Below are 19,917 nucleotides of genomic sequence, written 5' to 3'. Positions count from 1 at the left end.
CGCGTCGTTTCAGGATGGAGATGATTTATAACACACCTGGGTGAACGTTACGGTTCGGGCGAAGAGGCGGCCGAAGAAATGGCATAAATTGCGCCAAAATTACACGATTAATTCAAAATGGCCGACTTCCTGTTTGGTTTCGGCCATGGCGCCAAGAGACTTTTCTTTAAGTTGCGACATGATACAGGTGTGTGCCAATGTTTTTAAAGCTGATTAAAAAACCTCAAGTGATGGTGCAGATGGAACATGAAACAGCAGGTTATTCCAGAGTCTCGGGGAATAACCCACCGCTGCAAAGGCTCTGTCACCTCCGGTCTTCAGTCGTGTTTTGGGGGCGACCAGTAGCAGCTGATTGGAGGATCTCAATGACCCGGCAGGGTTGTGGGTCTTGAGGAGCTCAGTCAGATAATCGGGTGCTTTAAAAACAATCAATAACATTTTAAAATCTATTCTAACAGCAACAGAGAGCCAGTGCAGCACAACTAGGACGGGACAAATACTGCGCTCCATGTGCTAAAGAAGGGAAGAAAATGGGTTTTCTTGGCAGATAAGATTACGTGGGGGAGGAATAAACCCAGACAGGAGCAGCGGTCATGAAGTCGAGGGTTTCTCATCAGGATCTCACCTGAAATCCAGTCGAAAAGTTTCCATTTTCATTCTTTCCTTAAAATTCAGCGAAGCAGTTTCAGATGATATTCATGATGAGGAGCTTCTGATGTTGAGGTTTTTTAGAGATTTTCTAGGGTAAATGATAGCCAATGTTTGAATTATAAACATAGATATGATAAATGCTCACTATTTGTAATATCGTACTTGTAAATCACATCTATTCGCTTTTTCCGCGTGTGTTTACACAAGTGGTGTCGACCTAATGGGACCTTTGTGTTTTCACGGCCTTATGTTTATCATAGTGTTTCCTAGGATATTGCTTCCTGGAGCCATTTACAATTAGATTTCATAAACTCTCCGAACCAGACGCTTGGCAGGGGATCGTCAGAGCTTCCGAACAGAATAATGAGCGTATTTGTCAATTTACAGATCCAGTCCTGTTATCGTTTCCTGTTCTTTTAGTCGTCTCCGCCGTCAGGGCTCACATCCAAGCGGCATCTAATGAGCCGGCAGCATTTTCACGAGGGGCGCATGAGGCCACGTTACACACATGGATTCATGCCCTCATCATCGTATAATAGCATTATTATTATTATTCTTTATAGGAAAGATCGGGCTTGTGAGAAAAAATGCTGACGGTGTGGAAAAGGTTTGAGGGTTTTGAAAAACAGGTTAACTGTTTAATGTTTTTTGAAATCCAGGTCAAAGACCGGCAGCCATCGTGTCTCCCATTGCCGGGACCACCAGAGACGTGGTGGAAACGGCGCTGGACATCGGAGGCTTCCCCGTCCTCTTGAGTGACACAGCCGGCCTCAGAGACAGCTCGGACCTGGTGGAGCAGGAGGGGGTTCGCCGGGCTCGGGAAAGGTAGGACGAGGAGGAGGAGGAGGAGGAGGACTCATTTATACAAAAAAGTATAAATCAGTTGATAAAAAACACACCAGCATTCTGAGAAAGATGAGACTCTATCCGACTATATCCGTTTTAGGAGTAAAACTGTGGAACTCATTACACAACGACCTTAAACTAGCAAACTCAATAAAAGCATACAAGATATTATTCAAAGCAAAGGTTGTTGCAGCCAATTTAGAGTTCTGCTCTGTGTGTATGTATGTGTGGGTGGAGGTTGTCATTACATCACCTGCGCACCTGTGGGGAATGGGAGGTGATTGTCAATTAAAGGTTAAGTAAGGGAGACACAGGTGATCAGATGGGGAATTAGGAGCTGGAAGCCACACAGTTTTTCAACCGTGCACATAGTTTGTGTGGGTCCGTATTGTTGTGCTATCACCAGCAGCTTAGTTGTTTTTGATAATACACCGGCTCGTCAGCACCCAGGTTTTTGTAGGTGTTTTTTGAGGCTTCACATGCAAATAAAGTGTTGAACGCAGCTCCCTGTCGGACCACTTCTTTCAAGATCAGCATGAGTTGGAAATGGCTTCAAAATCCCTCATATGGCATTTTTTGTGGATAGATTGCCATAACATTTTGTTGAAAAACTTAGCTTCATTTAGTTTTTTGATCCGCTACACCCAAGGAAAGCTCTGCGCTCAGGTGCGTGCCAGCTGATTCCACTCAATTGGAGACGGAGACAAGAGACAGCCTGTGCAAACCAACGCCGAAGACTCATGGTAGGACAAATCTGAATTGTTAAAGGCTGTGTGGAAGAGATTGGCCTTCTCACAAAAAGGATACAGGTAAATCCTGCTACAATTCTGAATAAAATCTTCGACAGTTCTGCTAAATCAAAGCAAAATGAGTAACGTGGGCGCAGCTGTCAATCAAAGTGTACCGGAAAATGAACATGGTAAAAGACCTGTCAAACTCTCAGTTAAAGCGTTGGAAACAAAAATTATATCATACCAAAAGGAAAGGAATTCCAGATTAAAGAAACTCTGCAAAATAGCAAACGAAGTTGAGCAACTGATGCTTTCAAAGCAAAATGTGTCGGAGGTGCACACTAAGTGTGAAATGTTTTTAACTTTGTGTGTGGAAACCAAAGAACTGCATGAATCATTGAAACCATTGCTACCTGAGGATGAACTGTTAAAACAAGATAAATGGTTTCAAGCAAGAATGAACAGCAATAAAGAAATGGTACAAAAAATGGAAGACTGGTTGCTAGATAAAAAGGAACAATATGGTGATGACGACGGGGGTGATGATGATGATGGTGATGATGATGATGGTGATGATGGTGGAGGTGATGATGATGGTGTACAAAACATAAATGTGGTCAATGATGATGCTGTACCAAAAAGCTATGTGGTCACTGATGATATTGGTCCAAATGACAGCATTTCTAACGTCGGTGGTAAAACATGCACATCAGCTGGCCGCTCCAGCCACAGGTCGTCAAGGTCTTCAACCTCTTCTGCATGTTTAAAAGCTGAGGCTGAGAGAGCTGCTCTCTGTGCTAAGGCAGCTGCCCTCAAAGACAAACATGAGCTGGAGGCGCAGGAGGAGCAAATCAGACAGAAAAAGGAACTGCTTGAATTGCAAAGCCAAATTGCTGCTCAGACTGCAAAGGTTACTGTTCTTAAGTACAGAGGTTCTGATGTCCAGAGCTCCAGAGCACATTCAGATGGAATGAACTCATATCTGGAAGGTTCAAAATCTAAATCTTCTCTCAGACCTTCTGCTGTGGAATTTGTTCCACATATTACAAAGTATCAATTCGATCATCCACCAACAGGAGGCACCAACACCGCAGTGCTAATGGAGGCACAGCCTAAAGTCTCCAAGTATCAATCACATCATCCACCAACAGGAGGCAGCAACACCGCAGTGCTAATGGAGGCACAGCCTAAAGTCTCCAAGTATCAATCACATCATCCACCAACAGGAGGCAGCAACACCGCAGTGCTAATGGAGGCACAGCCTAAAGTCTCAAACTATCAGCTCAATCAATCACCTATATATGGCAACAAAGCTGCCACAACACTGGGTGCACGACCCAAGGAAACCTTTTCTCAACATGTTGGACCAAAGGCTAACACCAAGCACAAACCAAGCATGCTTCAAGGATTTCAGGAAACTTATCATGCCACGCATCCTAAACAAGAACCTATGCAGTGCACTGGCTTGATGCAAGCTAGCATGGACCAAGGAGATCTTTTTACAATCATGCAACAGCAAAATCATATAACAGCTCTGTTAGTGCAGCAACAGTCTTCATTATCCTTACCTCCAAGAGGTATACCAACTTTTGATGGAGACCCTCTTGAGTACAACACATTTATCAGAGCATTTGAGCATGGAGTGGAAGGAAAGGCTGCTAGCAGCATAGACTGCTTATACTTTCTGGAGCAGTACACCAAAGGACAACCTAAAGAGCTGGTCAAGAGCTGTCAACACATGCCACCTGACAGGGGATATCAAAGAGCAAAGACCCTTTTACAAGAACGCTTTGGAAATGAGCAAAAAATAGCCACTGCATATATGGAGAAAGCTCTTGGATGGCCACTGATAAAATCAGAGGACGTCAAGGCTTTGCAAGCTTATGCCTTATTTCTACGCGTTTGCTGTAATGCTATGGAGGATATAAGCTACATGTCAGAGATGAATATGCCATCAAACATGCGTGCTATAATCCTCAAATTACCATACAAACTGAGGGAAAAATGGAGAAGCACTGCTTATGAGCTACAGGAGAGGCATCGTCCAGCAGGTTTCAGTGATATTGTCAACTTCATTGAGAGACAAGTGGCTATTGTTTCTCATCCACTGTTTGGAAACATTCAGGACACAGCTATCTCGCCACCAAGGCATAGAGGTGGAAACAAGGTCTTTCAGATTCACACTAAGGGAAAGGGAAGCAGTTTTGCTACCACCGTGGCACCTGTCAATTCTGAAACTGTGACTCAAATGCAAAGGGAGAAAACCTCAACTGATAAGTTAACCAAGGTGTTTTGTTTGCTGTGTGAAGAGGATCACAAACTGGAGTCGTGTCCCAGAATGGAAAAGAAGTTGCATCGAGAGAAAATTGACTTCTTAAGAGAGAAAGGTGTGTGCTTTGGGTGTTTTTCAGTTGGACATATGAGCAAAGACTGTCAAAGGCGTCTGTCTTGCAAAGTGTGTAACCTGAAGCATCCTACCATCCTCCACATCCATTCAAAGGAAAGAAAACACAAATTAGAGGACACACAGCAAGAAACATCAGTGAAGAGCCATGCAGTTTCTCCAAAGACATGTGGCCATATAGGGGCCGGAGCACAGGATTGTGTCTTGGCAATTGTACCCGTACACATCAAGGCTAAGAAAGGCAGCAAAATGCTAACCACCTATGCATTCTTAGATCCGGGCAGCACCACCACTTTCTGCTCCGAGCGACTCATGAGGGAGCTAAAGGTCAGAGGAAGGAATGCCAAATTTCTGTTGAGAACAATGAACCAAGAAAAATTTGTTGGCAGTCATGTCATATCAGGACTGGAGATAGCTGCTCTCAATAGCAACAACTACTTTGATTTGCCTGACGTGTACACACAGTATAAGATGCCTGTGACCCGTGACAACATTCCACGGCAAGAAGAATTAAGTGCTTGGCCACATTTAAACTCTGTACAGATTCCTGTTATCGATGCTGATGTGGAATTATTAATTGGGACTAATGCTCCAAAACTAATGGAACCATGGCAAGTGGTAAACAGCAATGGTGAAGGACCATATGCTGTCAAAACTCTACTGGGCTGGATTATCAATGGACCACTCAGAGGAGTCAGTTTTGAGAGTGCTAACAGCATCGAAGAAAGAAAAGAAAAGAAACGACAGGAACGACAAGAGGTGCTGAAAAAGGCCAAGCAGCAGTATGAGAGAAAAAAGAACAGAGAGGAGCTGAAGAGGCAGAGAGGGGAAGATACTTGGTTTCTCCCTGAAGTCAACCAGAGGTTGAAGCAGATAGAGGATGAGGGATCTATTAAGAAGAAAAAGAAGAAAGAGAAGAAATCAAAAAAGAAAAAGGAGAAGAGGAAGGCCAAGAAGGAGAAAACGACAGCCATAGATGGCTCGAGTGACATTTCAGAAGACTCGGCAGAGGAATGGGTTGAGGCTCAGCCTCAGATACAGTCAACTAAAGCATGGCAAATTCCAGAGGCGTCCAAACCTTCAGCAAACCCCCTCACCACAGCCCAGAATCAGCAGAGGGACGAATGGATGACTTTTGACTTCCTTGTTTTGAAAACCACTTCAACTGCAGAAAAGCGGGCTGAGAAAGAACGACACAGGAAGAGAGAGCCAAGGCTCAGGCCATTCAGCAGGCTGGGTTGCACAAACTGGAGCTTAAGCCATACTGGAAAGATGGAGGAGCGACAACGGTGGCCAAAGGACAAGAGGAGCTTTGTCGCAGGGGACATTGTTCTTGTTGTGGACTCTACTGCCCCTCGTGGATCCTGGTTGTTGGGGAAGGTGTTGCAGACCTTTCCTGACACACAAGGACTGGTGCGGTCTGTTAAGGTTCAGACCAAGTTCAACATTCTGGAGCGACCGGTCACGAAGATCTGTCTTCTGCTGGAAGCTGACTAGAGACTGATGTAAAAGACTTATCCCAACCTTGGGGTTACCTCTAGCTATGGGAACATACTGTACCTGGCAATACCATTATTGTTTGAAATACGCTTGCATTATTGATTTGTCATTGGCTCCAGTATATCTATGATATTGAATTGTTATGTTATTATACAGTAACAATTAGGGGCCGGTGTGTTGCAGCCAATTTAGAGTTCTGCTCTGTGTGTATGTATGTGTGGGTGGAGGTTGTCATTACATCACCTGCGCACCTGTGGGGAATGGGAGGTGATTGTCAATTAAAGGTTAAGTAAGGGAGACACAGGTGATCAGATGGGGAATTAGGAGCTGGAAGCCACACAGTTTTTCAACCGTGCACATAGTTTGTGTGGGTCCGTATTGTTGTGCTATCACCAGCAGCTTAGTTGTTTTTGATAATACACCGGCTCGTCAGCACCCAGGTTTTTGTAGGTGTTTTTTGAGGCTTCACATGCAAATAAAGTGTTGAACGCAGCTCCCTGTCGGACCACTTCTTTCAAGATCAGCATGAGTTGGAAATGGCTTCAAAATCCCTCATATGGCATTTTTTGTGGATAGATTGCCATAACAAAGGTAATGGACACATATATAGAAGCACAATAAGCAAACAAAGAAGAATGTACACATGCATGAGATGAAATGACAACCTAAATTGGTTTCCTTAGCATCTTTTCACTTTCTGTTTTCAGAGCTATCATTATTATTATTATCATTATTATTGCTATTACTATTATTATTACTATTATTATTATCATCATTGTCATTATTGTTATTATTATTATTATTATTATTATGATTATTATTACTATTATTATTATTTTGTGTAGACTTATGATACTTCATTTGTTTTTTTGTATATTCTATTCTGTTAAAAGGTGGGCAAGATAAGCTTTATGCTTCAAGCCCAGACCTTTTCGGTCAAAATAATCACAATGTTGACCAGGGAAAAACCTGTGTTATCTTGTTTGTTGATTTTTTGTGATTGACCGAAATAAATATTAACTTACTAACTAAGACTTGTCTCAGGGTTGACTCAAACCAAAATCCAGATGTGGCGTGGGACAAAAAAAACTCATGATTTCATAGTTTTTAGAACCACATTTAGTAGCAATAACTTGAATTAATCCTTTACTCGACCCAGTCATTGTCTTGCATTGTTTGCTTCAGTCCATCAAGGTTTGCAGGTGTTTGTTGGTGCACGGCTCTGTTTCAGTGTTTTAAAGCAGTTAGGGTCTAAACTTTAACTGGGCCACTTCAACACCTTGATCTTTCTCTCTGTTGTAGATTAGCTGCAGGGCTTCAGGTCACCGTCCTGCACAGCAGGTCTGACCCGAGCTTTAGCTGTCTGATAGCCTCACATTTTACTCCAGAGTGCTTCGACATACGGAGGTGATGGTTGACTCAGCGGCTGCACCATGAGCCCAAATCATCATACTCCCACCTCTGTGCTTGTCTGGGGTTTCTTGGGATGCAGCTTTACAAATCTAAGCTTTGCTGCCATGATCTTCTTAGAGAGAGGAAGCTTAGTCTAGCTCTGGGTGTCAGGACCAATAAGATCTAACATCCTAACTGAGGCCTGCAGACTCTGACATGCAGCTCATATTTCTTTTCTTCATTAATTTTCTCACTAAAATGCACCCTGACCTTAACTTCAGCGGTCTCAGACTTCCACTCTCGACAACATTAGTGGAACGATGGACTCTTTTTTTTTTGGTTTCATATTTTTTTATTGATGCAAAAGTAACAAAGGCACTTACATATACCATGGCACATTGGTGACAGCAATGAACATGGTTGTACGCACCAGTGAATCTAAATTTACATACTTTTTAAGAACAAATAACGATAACACAAAACTAGACTAGATAAACAATACAATAAAATAGACATTGTCTGTATGAAATAATTAACTGGCCACATAAACATAAGAATAGACAAAAATAAAAAAGTAAAAATCTAAAAAAATAAAAAATAAAAAAAAACCCAAGTAAAAAATAAATAAATAAAAAGGGTGTGGCAAAAAAGTCCAAAAATGGTTGCCATTTATTGTAGAATTTGTTCAAGTTTCCCCTTCTTGAGTTTCTAATTTTCTCTACTTTTAAAAATGACATAACCTCGTTAATCCACTGTGTACTGGAAGGAGCTGTCGTGGATTTCCAGTTAAGAAGGAGGTGGCGTTTAGCAATTACGGAGGTGAAAGCTATTACCGGTACTTCCAATTCTTTAGTAGAGTATCGGGTATAAACTCCTCAGGAAGACCAAAAATGCCAATGTGTGGTGAGGCGACAGTAGTTTTTGAGAATACCTTGGACATGGTGTAGAAGTAAACTTGCCAAAAGTTTGTCAGGGCTGGACAAGAGAAAAACATTAGCATAAGATTGCAAGGTGAACCCGCACATCTGTCGCAAACATCTAACATATTTGGGAAAATCCTTGCCAACCTTGTCTTTGAATTGTATCAAGGTCACACGGGCACAAATGGAAGTCTTGTGAATGACCTTCAGTGCGGTCTCCCACCAATATTGATCAAAAGCTAATCCTAGTTCACGCTCCCAAGTCTCTTTTGTGCTAGTGGTCAGGAACGATGGACTCTTAATTGTTTGGGCAGGAACCATTGCTTCACTAAAATCATGGCTGATGTCTTTCTGCATTGGCATTGTGTTAATACACCCCCAAATGCTCAGGTTCGGATGAATAAAATCTTAGAGTAAAAAGTGGATTATTTTTCCGGTGACAGTTATGTGACTTACTGCTTTGCTGCTTCAGCAGCTGTCCACATGTGTGAGGGCTAGTTGGTCTGGAGACCAGCGCTCCTGAAGACAAAGAGAGGAAGAAATAAGTCATTTCTGTAATGTCTGTGGAACCGCGAGAGTTTATGTTATTAGTGAGACGCGGTTATAAATACTCGGGGCCGACACACTCAGGAGGTTGCGACTTTTCCACGCTGCAGAGATCTGACCATTAAGAGATATTTCATGCGCGGGGGACAGATAGGACATATGCATGCGGGTGTTCTCTGACGTCCACATCCACTGTTTACGTTACAGAAGAATAGCCGCGCTCTTCATCGCTGATTTATGGCACACAAACAGGCAAACGGAGGTTGAACAACCGAGTCATGATGAAACAGTTTTTAAAATAACGAGCACATTAATGAGTCCTGTTGTATAAGATCGCTGTTTGAGCAACGAGGGAAGGTGTAAATTCCGCTCTATATTTAGTTTCTTTTGTAATTTGACTGGACATGAAGGGCTTTTGAATATAAAAACAGCTAAAGTATAGTTTAACAGCTAAAATATTTAATTGACAGTTAATTAAAGGACTTCAGCAGATATTGATTGTAAAATATGGCAATTTTCTTGCCAGAAAACATAAAAGTTAAGTGTTTCCCAAAGTACTTGTGCTCTTGGCAGGAGGAAAACAATTACTACAACACTTGTAGCGATGCAACGCTACATTGGAAGCAACCGTGAATAACAAGATGGCAAAGATTTCGTGGAATTGACTTTTTAATTTGGTGTGAAAGTACATGTTTGAACCTGTTTTGCTTTTATTAAGCACTCAAGTGGAAATAAATCCAGAGGAAAGGCAAGTAGCAAAGGGCGTATGAACGTTCGGGGTATGATGGCTCTATAGGAAGGGCCGGCACGTCGCGTTCTATAAGAAACTTTGTTTGCGGGGAGCAGGGCCGAGGCTCGTGACCGAGGTCACTACAGGAAGGATATGGTAAGTACAAGCATCCGCTGCCACTCCTGCTGCTACCTTACAGCAGGGGAGATGCAAGACAGCCGTATTTGAAATCAGCACCGTATAGAAGAATATATTAAAGATGCTGCTGGCCGTAAAGTTCATATGTGAAGCAAAACAACGGAGAACCCCGAGACTTCCTCCTGGTGAATTCAAAATGCTGGACATGTATTCAAATCAGATTTTCCCAGCAATGACTGTGAAATAGGTTCTGAAGTATAAAGTTTTCCCAGCAGAAGATAAACTATAAATAGGTTACATGAAAACGTCGGCTGAAGTTGAGGCTGCTTTATGGCTACAGTCCCCTACTCTCATTGAGTAACTGTATTCACCAAATCAATGAGTGGATGTGCCAGAATTTTCTCCAGCTAAATGCAGAAAAGACAGAGGTGATCATTTTTGGCCCTAAAAATGAAAGGGAAAAGATCAGCGCTCACCTTGACTCCATGTCATTGACAGCTACGACTCAAGCCAGAAATCTGGGTGTAATTATTGACTCAGACCTGAACTTCAACAGCCATCTAAAGTTTATCACTAAATCTGCCTATTACCACCTAAAAAACATTGCTAGAATTAAGGGCAGAGCCGCCTGGGAGATTTGCGAGGCCCTGTGCGAAATGGCTTGGGAGGGCCCTCAAAATATTTTGGGTTTTTTGGGTCGGATCGGGTGTCTATATGCGCAATTTTAACTCTCCAATTAGCAAAATACTGGATACCTTCCCCTGCCTCATCATCATTTGGCTTGCCTCGACGCGGGTCCCACGGCTGCTTGAGACCCGGTTGATCAGTGATTTTTGTAACAAATTTATCAAACGAGCCTTTCAGAGAGGCATTAAACTCTTCCATTTTCTTTAGTTTTTTTCTTTTTTCATCCCCTGATGGAAATTTCCTGAATCTGTCTCGTTCTCTCGACATTGTGTGACAGGTTGTTCCAATTCCACCCGTCTGGATCAGAGCAGCTTGTGTCTGCGCTTGGTCTGATCAGTTGTATTGAACAACAGACACGCGCATCATTGCACATATATCTATTGATATGCACAGACTAGTACACATTTAGGTCTGTAATGGAACGTGACTGTTGATATTTATAAGGGAAAAAACGAAAAAAAAAAAAAAAAAAAACGGCCCATAGCGCGAGGCCCCGTGCGGTCGCACGGTTCGCACACCCTTTGCGGCGGCCCTGATTAAGGGGATTCTGTCTAAACAAGACATGGAAAAACTTAATCATGCATTCATTTTCAGTAGATTGGATTATTGCAATGGCATCTTTACAGGCCTTAACAAGAAATCTATCAGGCAGCTGCAGCTGATCCAGAACGCTGCCGCCAGAGTCCTTACAAACACCAGGAAACTGGACCACATTACACCGGTCATGAAATCGCTACACTAGGATAGAGTTTAAAATCTTACTGCTGGTCTACAAAGACCTGAATGGTCTTGGACCAAAATACATGCTTGATCTGTTAGTTCCTATGAAGCTCCCAGACCCCTGAGGTTCATCTGGATCTGGTTTGTTGTGGTTCCAGAACCAGAACCAAGCAAGGTGAGGCAGTTCAGTTATTCTGCTCCTCACCGGTGGAACAAACTTCCTGTAGACCTGAGGTCTGCTGCAACTGTAGATCCTTTAAATCAGGCATAAAAACATTACTGTTTACTGAAGCTACTCCTAAATTAAATATTTACCTGCTGTACTATACTGCCCTTACTTTTAACAGCTTGTGCTTTTTATTATTTTACTTCTTTTCTTATCATCTTATTCATAATTGTATTCAATCTTATTTGTTATTTACTGTCTAATTATGTTTTGCCGCTTTTAATGTCAATGTAAAGCACTTTGAATTACCTTGTGTTGAATTGTGCTATATAAATAAACTTGTCTTGCCTTGCCTTTATTTCCTCCAGGGTGCAGCAGGCGGATCTGACTCTGCTGGTCGTGGACTCGGTCTGCCTCCCCCCTGAGGTGCCGCAGGCAGCAGCGTTCCTTCGGGAGCATGTGAGGAGCGTGCTGCCCCCCCAGGAGCAGCCTGGTGCAAGTATGACGTCATGACTTTAGTGAATCTATTTTCCAGCACACATGATTTGTGTCTTTTGTGTTATCACTCCTCTGAATATTTTCTTGTTTTTCATTTTACAAGTGTTTTACTGTAAAATGTTGGTTCCTTTCACTTGTTTCAGCACTAAACATGGTGTTTTTTTACAGTGATGGATCAATATCAATATCTTATAGCAAAAAAAAACATCTAGACCTCTAGAAACGCTTCTAAAGATGTTTCTTCACTGAGGCAGGGTTAATTTCAGCCAGTTTTTCCCAGTTCCGGTCCCTGAATGTTCGATTCCCTGCATGTTTTACGTTCCCCTGCATCAGCACACCTGATTGACACATGGATCACCATCAAAATGGTCATCCAGGTCTGCACAAGTGCAGGACAGCGGTCCTCGACGAACAGAACTGGGCAACAGGGATTTGAACCAATCTCAAATGAGAGGAGGAGACCTTTCCCAAATTCATACTTTTTGTGATTTTTATCTACAAGATGGATTTATGTTTCATTTATTAAATGTGGCATTTGGATACTCAGGATCAGAGAAAAAAGGGCATCATCTAGAAAAAGGATCACTGAAATGAAGGAGCCGTGGTTCTCAGTACTCGAGCGTTTACATGTCACATGATTCCCTGCAGGCGGGTGTCTCCTGGTCCTGAACAAGACGGATCTGCTGCCCGAAGCTCAAAGACAGAACCTGGACAGAGGCCTGAGACAGAGCTCTGAGCTCCCACCGGTGTGTCTGATCTCCTGTCAGACGAACGAAGGGCTGACAGACTTCCTGGCAATCCTGCACAGCAGCGTCAAGACCCTGTGAGTTTCTCTCCTCTATTCTATTCAAACAGTTTTTCCTATAAAAGGTTTGTGATGGAGCCTGATTTCTTCTGTGGGACCTGTGATACAGTACGTACGTCCACAAAAGCCAAAACGACTCCATTACAGCAGTTGCATTGATTATTTTTTTGCATAAATGCTATGGCTGGGCGATATATCGAGATTTTAATATATATCGATATATTTTCAAACTCGATATGGTACGAGACAATATCGTTTATATCGATTAAAAAAAAAAATATATATATATATATTTTTTTATGATTTTGATATAGTTTATTTTGTGACAAATTGACTTGAATGTTTTATTTGAGATTTGCACAAATGTTTTGTTATTTGCACAACTCAACCTCAGTGGAAAAGTCTGCCTGTTACTGTCTACATTGTATTAATTGCACAGTGTATTTGAATTTAATTGTTATGCAGGAAATGGATATTTGTTTTATTTTATTCAAGAAGCATTTTTATTCTATATATGCAGGCAGTTTATTTTTATTTCATTTGTTTTATACATTTTGATATTGTGCAGACCTCTGTTAATAAAGGAACCTGTGTGACATTTGGCACGAGGCATTGTATTAAAACTGACTGTCTTTTTAAGGGTTTGCCTCAGAAAAAAATGAAGCTAACAGAGATGCTATGCTATAATGCTTTGGGGGAAACCCCAATTATGTCACAGAAAAAATATGGATATATATCGAGTATCGCCATTCAGCTAGAAAATATCGAGATATGACTTTTGGTCCATTTCGCCCAGCCCTAATAAATGCCTTATAAAATCATATTTCTATGCACATGAAGCCCTTGTATCTGTGCTCTGTGCTCTTTTGTACTCTTGTCATTTTCACGTGATTTGTTTAAATCTTGTTTTTTGGTCCGTTTGCTTTTCTTGGCCTTGTTTTATTTCCACAGGTTCAAGCGTGTTTTGCTGATCTGGTTCATTTTGTACCCTCAACTTCCTGTGTAGGTGTGGTGACCCTTTGTCTGGTGCCCCCACCCTGACCCAGGCTCGCCACCGGGCCCACCTGCAGCACTGTGTGGCGGCTCTGGCTCAGTACCAGCGGTACCGTGACACTGACCTGGCCCTGGCAGCCGAGGGTGTCCGGTTGGCCCTCACCAGCCTGGGCAGGATCACTGGCCGGGTCGGGGCGGAGGAGATCCTGGATATCATCTTTAAAGACTTCTGCATTGGAAAATAGAAAAAGTAGGACAGAAAACATGAAAACACGGTGCATTCTCGGCGTCCCACGGCATCACTTAAGAAAAGTAGGACAAACGGGGCACGTCCTCGGCACTGCACCAAGTTTCTAGGCACAATCCGGGCACAAAGAGTGAAATTTTTGTTCTGGGCTGTGAAGGACCTCGACTCCCATGATGTGGACCCGTCTGTTTACCGTCGGCCCGTTTTATCAGGCAGAAATAGTTCTGCGTGAGCACCTCAGAGGCCCAGTTTACTGAGAACGTGTTTGGCAACTGTTGAATCATAATTTAAAATAGATTTCCAAAGCCTTTGTTGGGTGAATATCGGCCTCCAGGGTGGCATCATAATAGCCAAGAATGTTTAAAATAAAACCAGCTGCAGGCCTCTCCAAGGTCAGAAACTGAATGTTTGGGTGTTTATTTATAACTCAGGAAAATGACATGCATGTTTGTGTTATTTGGGGCTTTTTTTGTGGCGTGGGGAATATTACATACTGGGAGGAACTATTACAGGTATTTATTGTGGGATATGCGATCACCTGTTTTCGTTTTTTAAACAAATAAATGGAACATTTTGCACATCTCTTGTTTAAATATTCTGTTTTAAGCTATTTTTTTTGGTATTTAAGAAGCTCCAAAGCACTAGGATTAGTTTTTTTTAAATTATAAGATAATAGCAACATTTTCAGGCAGTTTCTTCTCAACTTGTAAAAAAAAAAATGCAATGAACAAAAGCAGTGGAGGTAAATTAAATGTTGGAAAGATCACGAAAAGTTACTTGTTTCCAGATAAATAACGTTTTTATGAAGATTTAGGTATCTTAAGTGTACGGATTAACATCTAACCAACACTGAGGCATCTCCATGTCGGTCCAGTCGACAGATGAATGGATGAAGAACAAAGGTGCTTTTGAAGAAAATGGATGTTGGATTGGATAAATGTTCACAAGGAACACGGCTAATGGATTTCATATAGAACCGAATTTAAAGAAATTACATTTTCTTCATTGTCTCAGGGTGCGATAAATATATTTTGCCATTATTAGTAAAATAAATAGAAAAAAAATTCAAATGAATCCGCAACTGTTGGAAACTTGGAGGCAGTCTCTCCACCTCCTCTTATATTAGTGTTGGCGCTCCGTTTGATTCTCGGTCTCCCCGTTGGCCTTGAAGGTGTTGGACTCTTCATGGTGAAACACCAGGTATTAAAAGTTTGTGTCTTCATCCACCCTCCGAGCGTCACCTCTTCCACCTCTGTAGGCCTTACTTGGGCTTTGGTCAGTTGCCTCCATATGTGAGCAGCTTCCACATGGTTGCTCATAACAGATGTGGAGGAAACCATTGCAACAGCACAGGATCCAAACCTGCATGGAAAATGTTCTGAAAACCTTTGTTTAAGTAAAAACCTTTGCAGAGGAAAAAAATGAGCAGAGATGCTGAAACTGAAAAGATGATGCCTCTACACACGGATAAGAAAAACACACTAAGGATCCACAACTCAAGAGTGCCCCTATACCTTAAAGGGGACCTATTATGACATCTACAGTAATACCTATTTTAAACAGGCCTTGAATGTGTTAAAAACAAGCTTTTGATTGTTTTTGCTAAATAAATTAGAAATTCAGCCTCTGAGCCATGTCTTTATCTAACCCATTCTCTAACCTCATTATCTATGCAGGATTCTGAGTGGGCGGGGCTATGATAATGAGGCTCTGTGCTGATTGGCCGCCTGAATGACGCGATACACCGCTACGGAAAAATGGCGGAAGCTCCGGCCGGCGGAGTTAGTTGTGGGCGTGGTTTCACGCATCGGAGGCCGACCTATGTAAATTGCATTTTGGTTACGTAACGAAAGGGAGCAGAATCTTATTGGCTCGTAGATCCACATCACACTGGATGGCTCATCCAGGCGGCTGTACAGACACTGCAGAATTTGGTTGCTTTCCTCCTTCTCTGAGTTGGCAGGCTGAGGGGAGACCACTTTATATATGTTAAAGCAAGAAAAAACCTGTTTTTCATAATAGGTCCCCTTTAAGATGCACAAGCTGAACATTTTTCTGACGGTCTCGTAGCCGTTTGCTTGGACATGTTGAGATTAGGTATCAGGAGAAGAATAATCCAAGAATTTGAGGCTTTTGCAAGAAGAATAGAGAAAACTCCTACATGCTGCAGCCATGCATCGCCTCAGGCTCAAGAGGTGAAAAAAACATCAGGTTGTGAACTTTAACAAAGATTTAATACATCTTTGAGCAAAATACTGATCTGAACCGTCACATTAAGTCCAAGTATTTATTTCATCCTTGTAACATGAAATAGTTTATAGTTTTACAAAGATGATTATTTGTTGCGTTTATGTAAATTACATTTTTAGTCCTGTTTCTACAATAAAGACTAAGCCTGCTCAGCTCTGTGGGAAAGGGTAATTTTAAGAGACAAATCTCTCGGTGCCCTTTGTTAATTTGTCAATCTGACCTTGATCAAATATTTATGGTTCCCCGTTGAACTTGTCGCCTTTCTTCCTCGGATGGCTTCTTTTTTCTCCCGGTCCCTGACGACATTCGTCCTGCAGCGTGCAGCGTCCGACTCTCCTCCCCGGCCGTCCCACCTGACCCTTCCTCTTCCCGCCCAGCCCTGTCGGCCCTTTTGTCCCCTTTCATGTTCTCCCAGATTAATTACAGCGCCAGTGAAGTATGAGCTAAGAGCGGGACGTGCTGTCATCAAGATTTGTGGTGGTACATTTCTGAGCTTTGTCTTTGAAGTGCTGAAACCTGCGTTAATGTCGCAGGATGTGTTTGGTACATTGATACCAAAATTATTTAATTCAAACACGTAAACAAGTCTCCATGACTGTTGATGAGTGCACCGTTTACTACTAATTTGGCAAAAATAAAATCAACGTAACGGTGCTTGTTAATGTCCCCGTTGTTTAATATTTAGTAGCTTTTAAATCTGTTCTGCTTTGACAGACTTTAATTACAACCACTGGAAAATGTTCCATGTAAAACTTGTAAGACTTTAAGATCCCACCATCTTCAGTGTGTAAAATCATCCAAACGTTCAGAGAATCAGAAGGAATCTCTGTGCAGAAGGTACAAGGCCACATTGCATTAAAACCAGACATGCATCTTAACTGATGATCACTGGATGGGCTCAGAAACGCTGAAGTCATCCACCATCCATCCAGAGCGGCAGCTTACGGCTCCATACGTGAACACGACCCAGAATGGCTGCCATCTTCTGTGGTCCAAAGCTCATTCAAACTAGAGCAGGAGTTGGCAACCTGCGGGTCTAGAGCCACATGCGGCTCTTTAGCGCCGCCCTAGTGGCTCCTGGAGATTTTTCAAAAATGTTTGACGTTTTTTTTCCTTTTTTTCTGCTTTTTTTCTTCTTTTTTTCTCTTTTTTCCCTTTTTTTCTTTTTTTCTCATTTTTTTCTTCTTTTTTCTTTTTTTTCTTCTTTTTTTCCTCTTTTTTTCTTCCTTTTTTCTTTCCTTTTTAATCCCGACATTTCGACTTTTTTATCGACATTTCGACTTTTTTCTCGAAATTTTGACTTTTTTCTCGAGATTGTACTTTAACATTAATCTTGCCATTTCGACTTTTTTCTTGACATTTTGACTTTTTTCTCAAAATTTTGACTTTTTTCTCAACATTTCGACTTTTTTCTCGACATTTCGCCTTTCACCATTTGCCTTCATTCTAAGGCTTATACAAGACTTTTTGCGGCTCCAGACATATTTGTTTTTTTGTGTTTTTGGTCCAATATGGCTCTTTCAACATTTTGGGTTGCCGCCCGCTGAACTAGAGGAATGTTTCTATCGTGGTCTTCTTTTCTTTTCTTTTCTTTTCTTTTCTTCTGTGCTTTTTTCTTCAGGGGTCACCACAGCGAATCACCCGCCTCTATCTGACCCTTTCTTCTGCATCCTCTTCTCTCACCCCGATGAACTTCATGTCCTCTTCCACTACATCCATAAATCTTCCTTTCGGTCTTCCTCCTGGCAGCTGTGACCTCACCATCCTTCTACTAATATATTCACTATTCCTCCTCAGTACTGACCTCTTCTCCAGAACATCCATGCGCTGTCACTCCGATGTACTCGTTCCTGATCCTGTCCATCATCGCCGCTGCCGAGGAGAGTATTTTAACCCAGGAGGGCCCATTCTCCTCCTTCAAAAATACACTCTCAACATTAATCTGTGATCATTGCACATGTTTGTAACCCCTCCGGAGCAGCGCTACCACTTTCTACTCATATTTTTTTTAATGTGTTGTGGTTTTTTTTATATATCGTGTTTGATTGTTTGTTTCACTGTAATTGTATGGGCTTTGCCCAGGTGGTCATTGTAAATGAGAAACCACTAAAGGTTAAATAAAAATAAATAAAATAAAAAACATCTGGTACTCCCAACTCTGTCTCCTGTCTTTTCCCCAGTGCCAGTCTCCTAACCAGACAACCAGTACTGGAGTTGAGGGGGATGAGGGGGGATGGCATCCCTCCTGAAATAAAAACGGTCAAAATCATCCCCCCTGTAAAACTGCCATCCCCCGTTTCGATCCCTTATGTCATTTCATCAATGAATGTGGTTTTACTGCTATTTCAACATTTAGAGCCATCACCAGAAGAATAAAACCAGAAAAATATTATATATTATATATAAAATTTGACAATTTTCACCTGTTTCAAGTACATTTTCACTTGAAATAAGTAAAAAAATCTGCCAGTGGGACAAGATTTATCTTCTCATTACAAGCAAAAAAATATTGTTCCACTGGCAGATTTTTCTACTTATTTTAAGTGAAAATCTACTTGAAACGGGTGAAAATTGTTGTTTTTTCCAGTGATGAGTCTTGTTTTAAGTAAAATGAGATTTTTTTTACTAAAATGAGACATTTTAACTAGAAATAAGACAAATATTCTTGTTAAGATTTTGAGTTTTTGCAGTGATCCATTTTACTTATCCTGTGAAGGACAGAATCATATTGATAAGTTCAGAAAACTGTTTTTTATTGTTGTGTTTTGATGTATTTGATGTAAGCCCAGTGGATATTTAAAGCTTACAGAAGGCTGCATTTAACTGCTGCTATGTCATTCCTGCAGTATTTCTGCAGGTGTTTTGGTCAGTGCTATTATTTGTAATATATTATATTATTTGTAATCAGCACAAATTATCTGTCCCCATATGATAAAATCCACCATCCCCCCTGATTTCTTTTTAGAACTCGAGTACTGATGACAACATCACAGGTCTCACCACCACCTTGTTCACTTTTCTCCACCCGTTCCAACCTGCACACACTTACCTGTCTTACACTCTCTCCATCACTCTGGACTGTTGGCTCTAAGTACGTAAACTTTTGATATATCTGCCCCCTGTAGCTTCACACTTCTCATTCACACACATGTATTCTGTCTTCCTGCGGCTGACCTGCCGTCCTCTCCTCTCCGGGCCAAACCTCCACCTCGCTCAGTTTTCCTCCACTTGCTCCCTGCTCTCACTATAGACAGAGGTTGGTAGTAACGAGTTACATTTACTCCGTTACATTTACTTGAGTGAATTTTGAGAAATTTTGTACTTTTAGGAGTAGTTTTGAATCCCCATACTTTTTACTTTTACTTGAGTAGATTTGTGAAGAAGAAACTGTTCCTCTTACTCCGCTACATTAGGCTACGTTGAGCTCATTACTTTTCTTTTATTCCCTTCGCGTATGCGTCAATCTCATGACATCACTGAGGGATTCTTTGAGAAAAATGTTTTGTCACATATACACAGACTCAAACACACACACGGAGTTTATATGAGTTCATGGAGTTGTTCTAGTTCTGCCTGCGGAGCCTGGTTAAAAAAGAAAAGGCTTGAAATTTTGTGCTACTTGTGCTTAATTTATTTTTTTTATGCTGTTATTTTATTTATTTTATTATTTATTAAAGTACTTGAATTTACTTT

At 41.5% G+C, this 19,917-nt stretch overlaps 1 protein-coding gene across 1 annotated transcript in view; it reads left to right on the top strand.

The window, feature by feature from the left end:
• The window catches only part of gtpbp3 (GTP binding protein 3, mitochondrial), a 29,908-nt gene extending 15,207 nt beyond the window's left edge, over nt 1–14,701 (top strand). Inside the window, exons 8-11 of the mRNA XM_061737260.1 lie at nt 1,311–1,476; nt 11,800–11,930; nt 12,578–12,752; nt 13,741–14,701. Coding sequence (XP_061593244.1) covers nt 1,311–1,476; nt 11,800–11,930; nt 12,578–12,752; nt 13,741–13,972 — 704 coding nt within the window. The 3' untranslated portion in view covers nt 13,973–14,701. The remainder of the gene's footprint in view (nt 1–1,310; nt 1,477–11,799; nt 11,931–12,577; nt 12,753–13,740) is intronic.
• The last annotated feature ends 5,216 nt before the right edge of the window (nt 14,702–19,917 follow it).

This window comes from Cololabis saira, chromosome 13 (genome assembly GCF_033807715.1).
Source record: "Cololabis saira isolate AMF1-May2022 chromosome 13, fColSai1.1, whole genome shotgun sequence".
NCBI lineage: Eukaryota > Metazoa > Chordata > Actinopteri > Beloniformes > Belonidae > Cololabis > Cololabis saira.
Note: the sequence above shows the minus strand (reverse complement) of the source record. Positions and strands in the feature narration are given on the sequence as shown.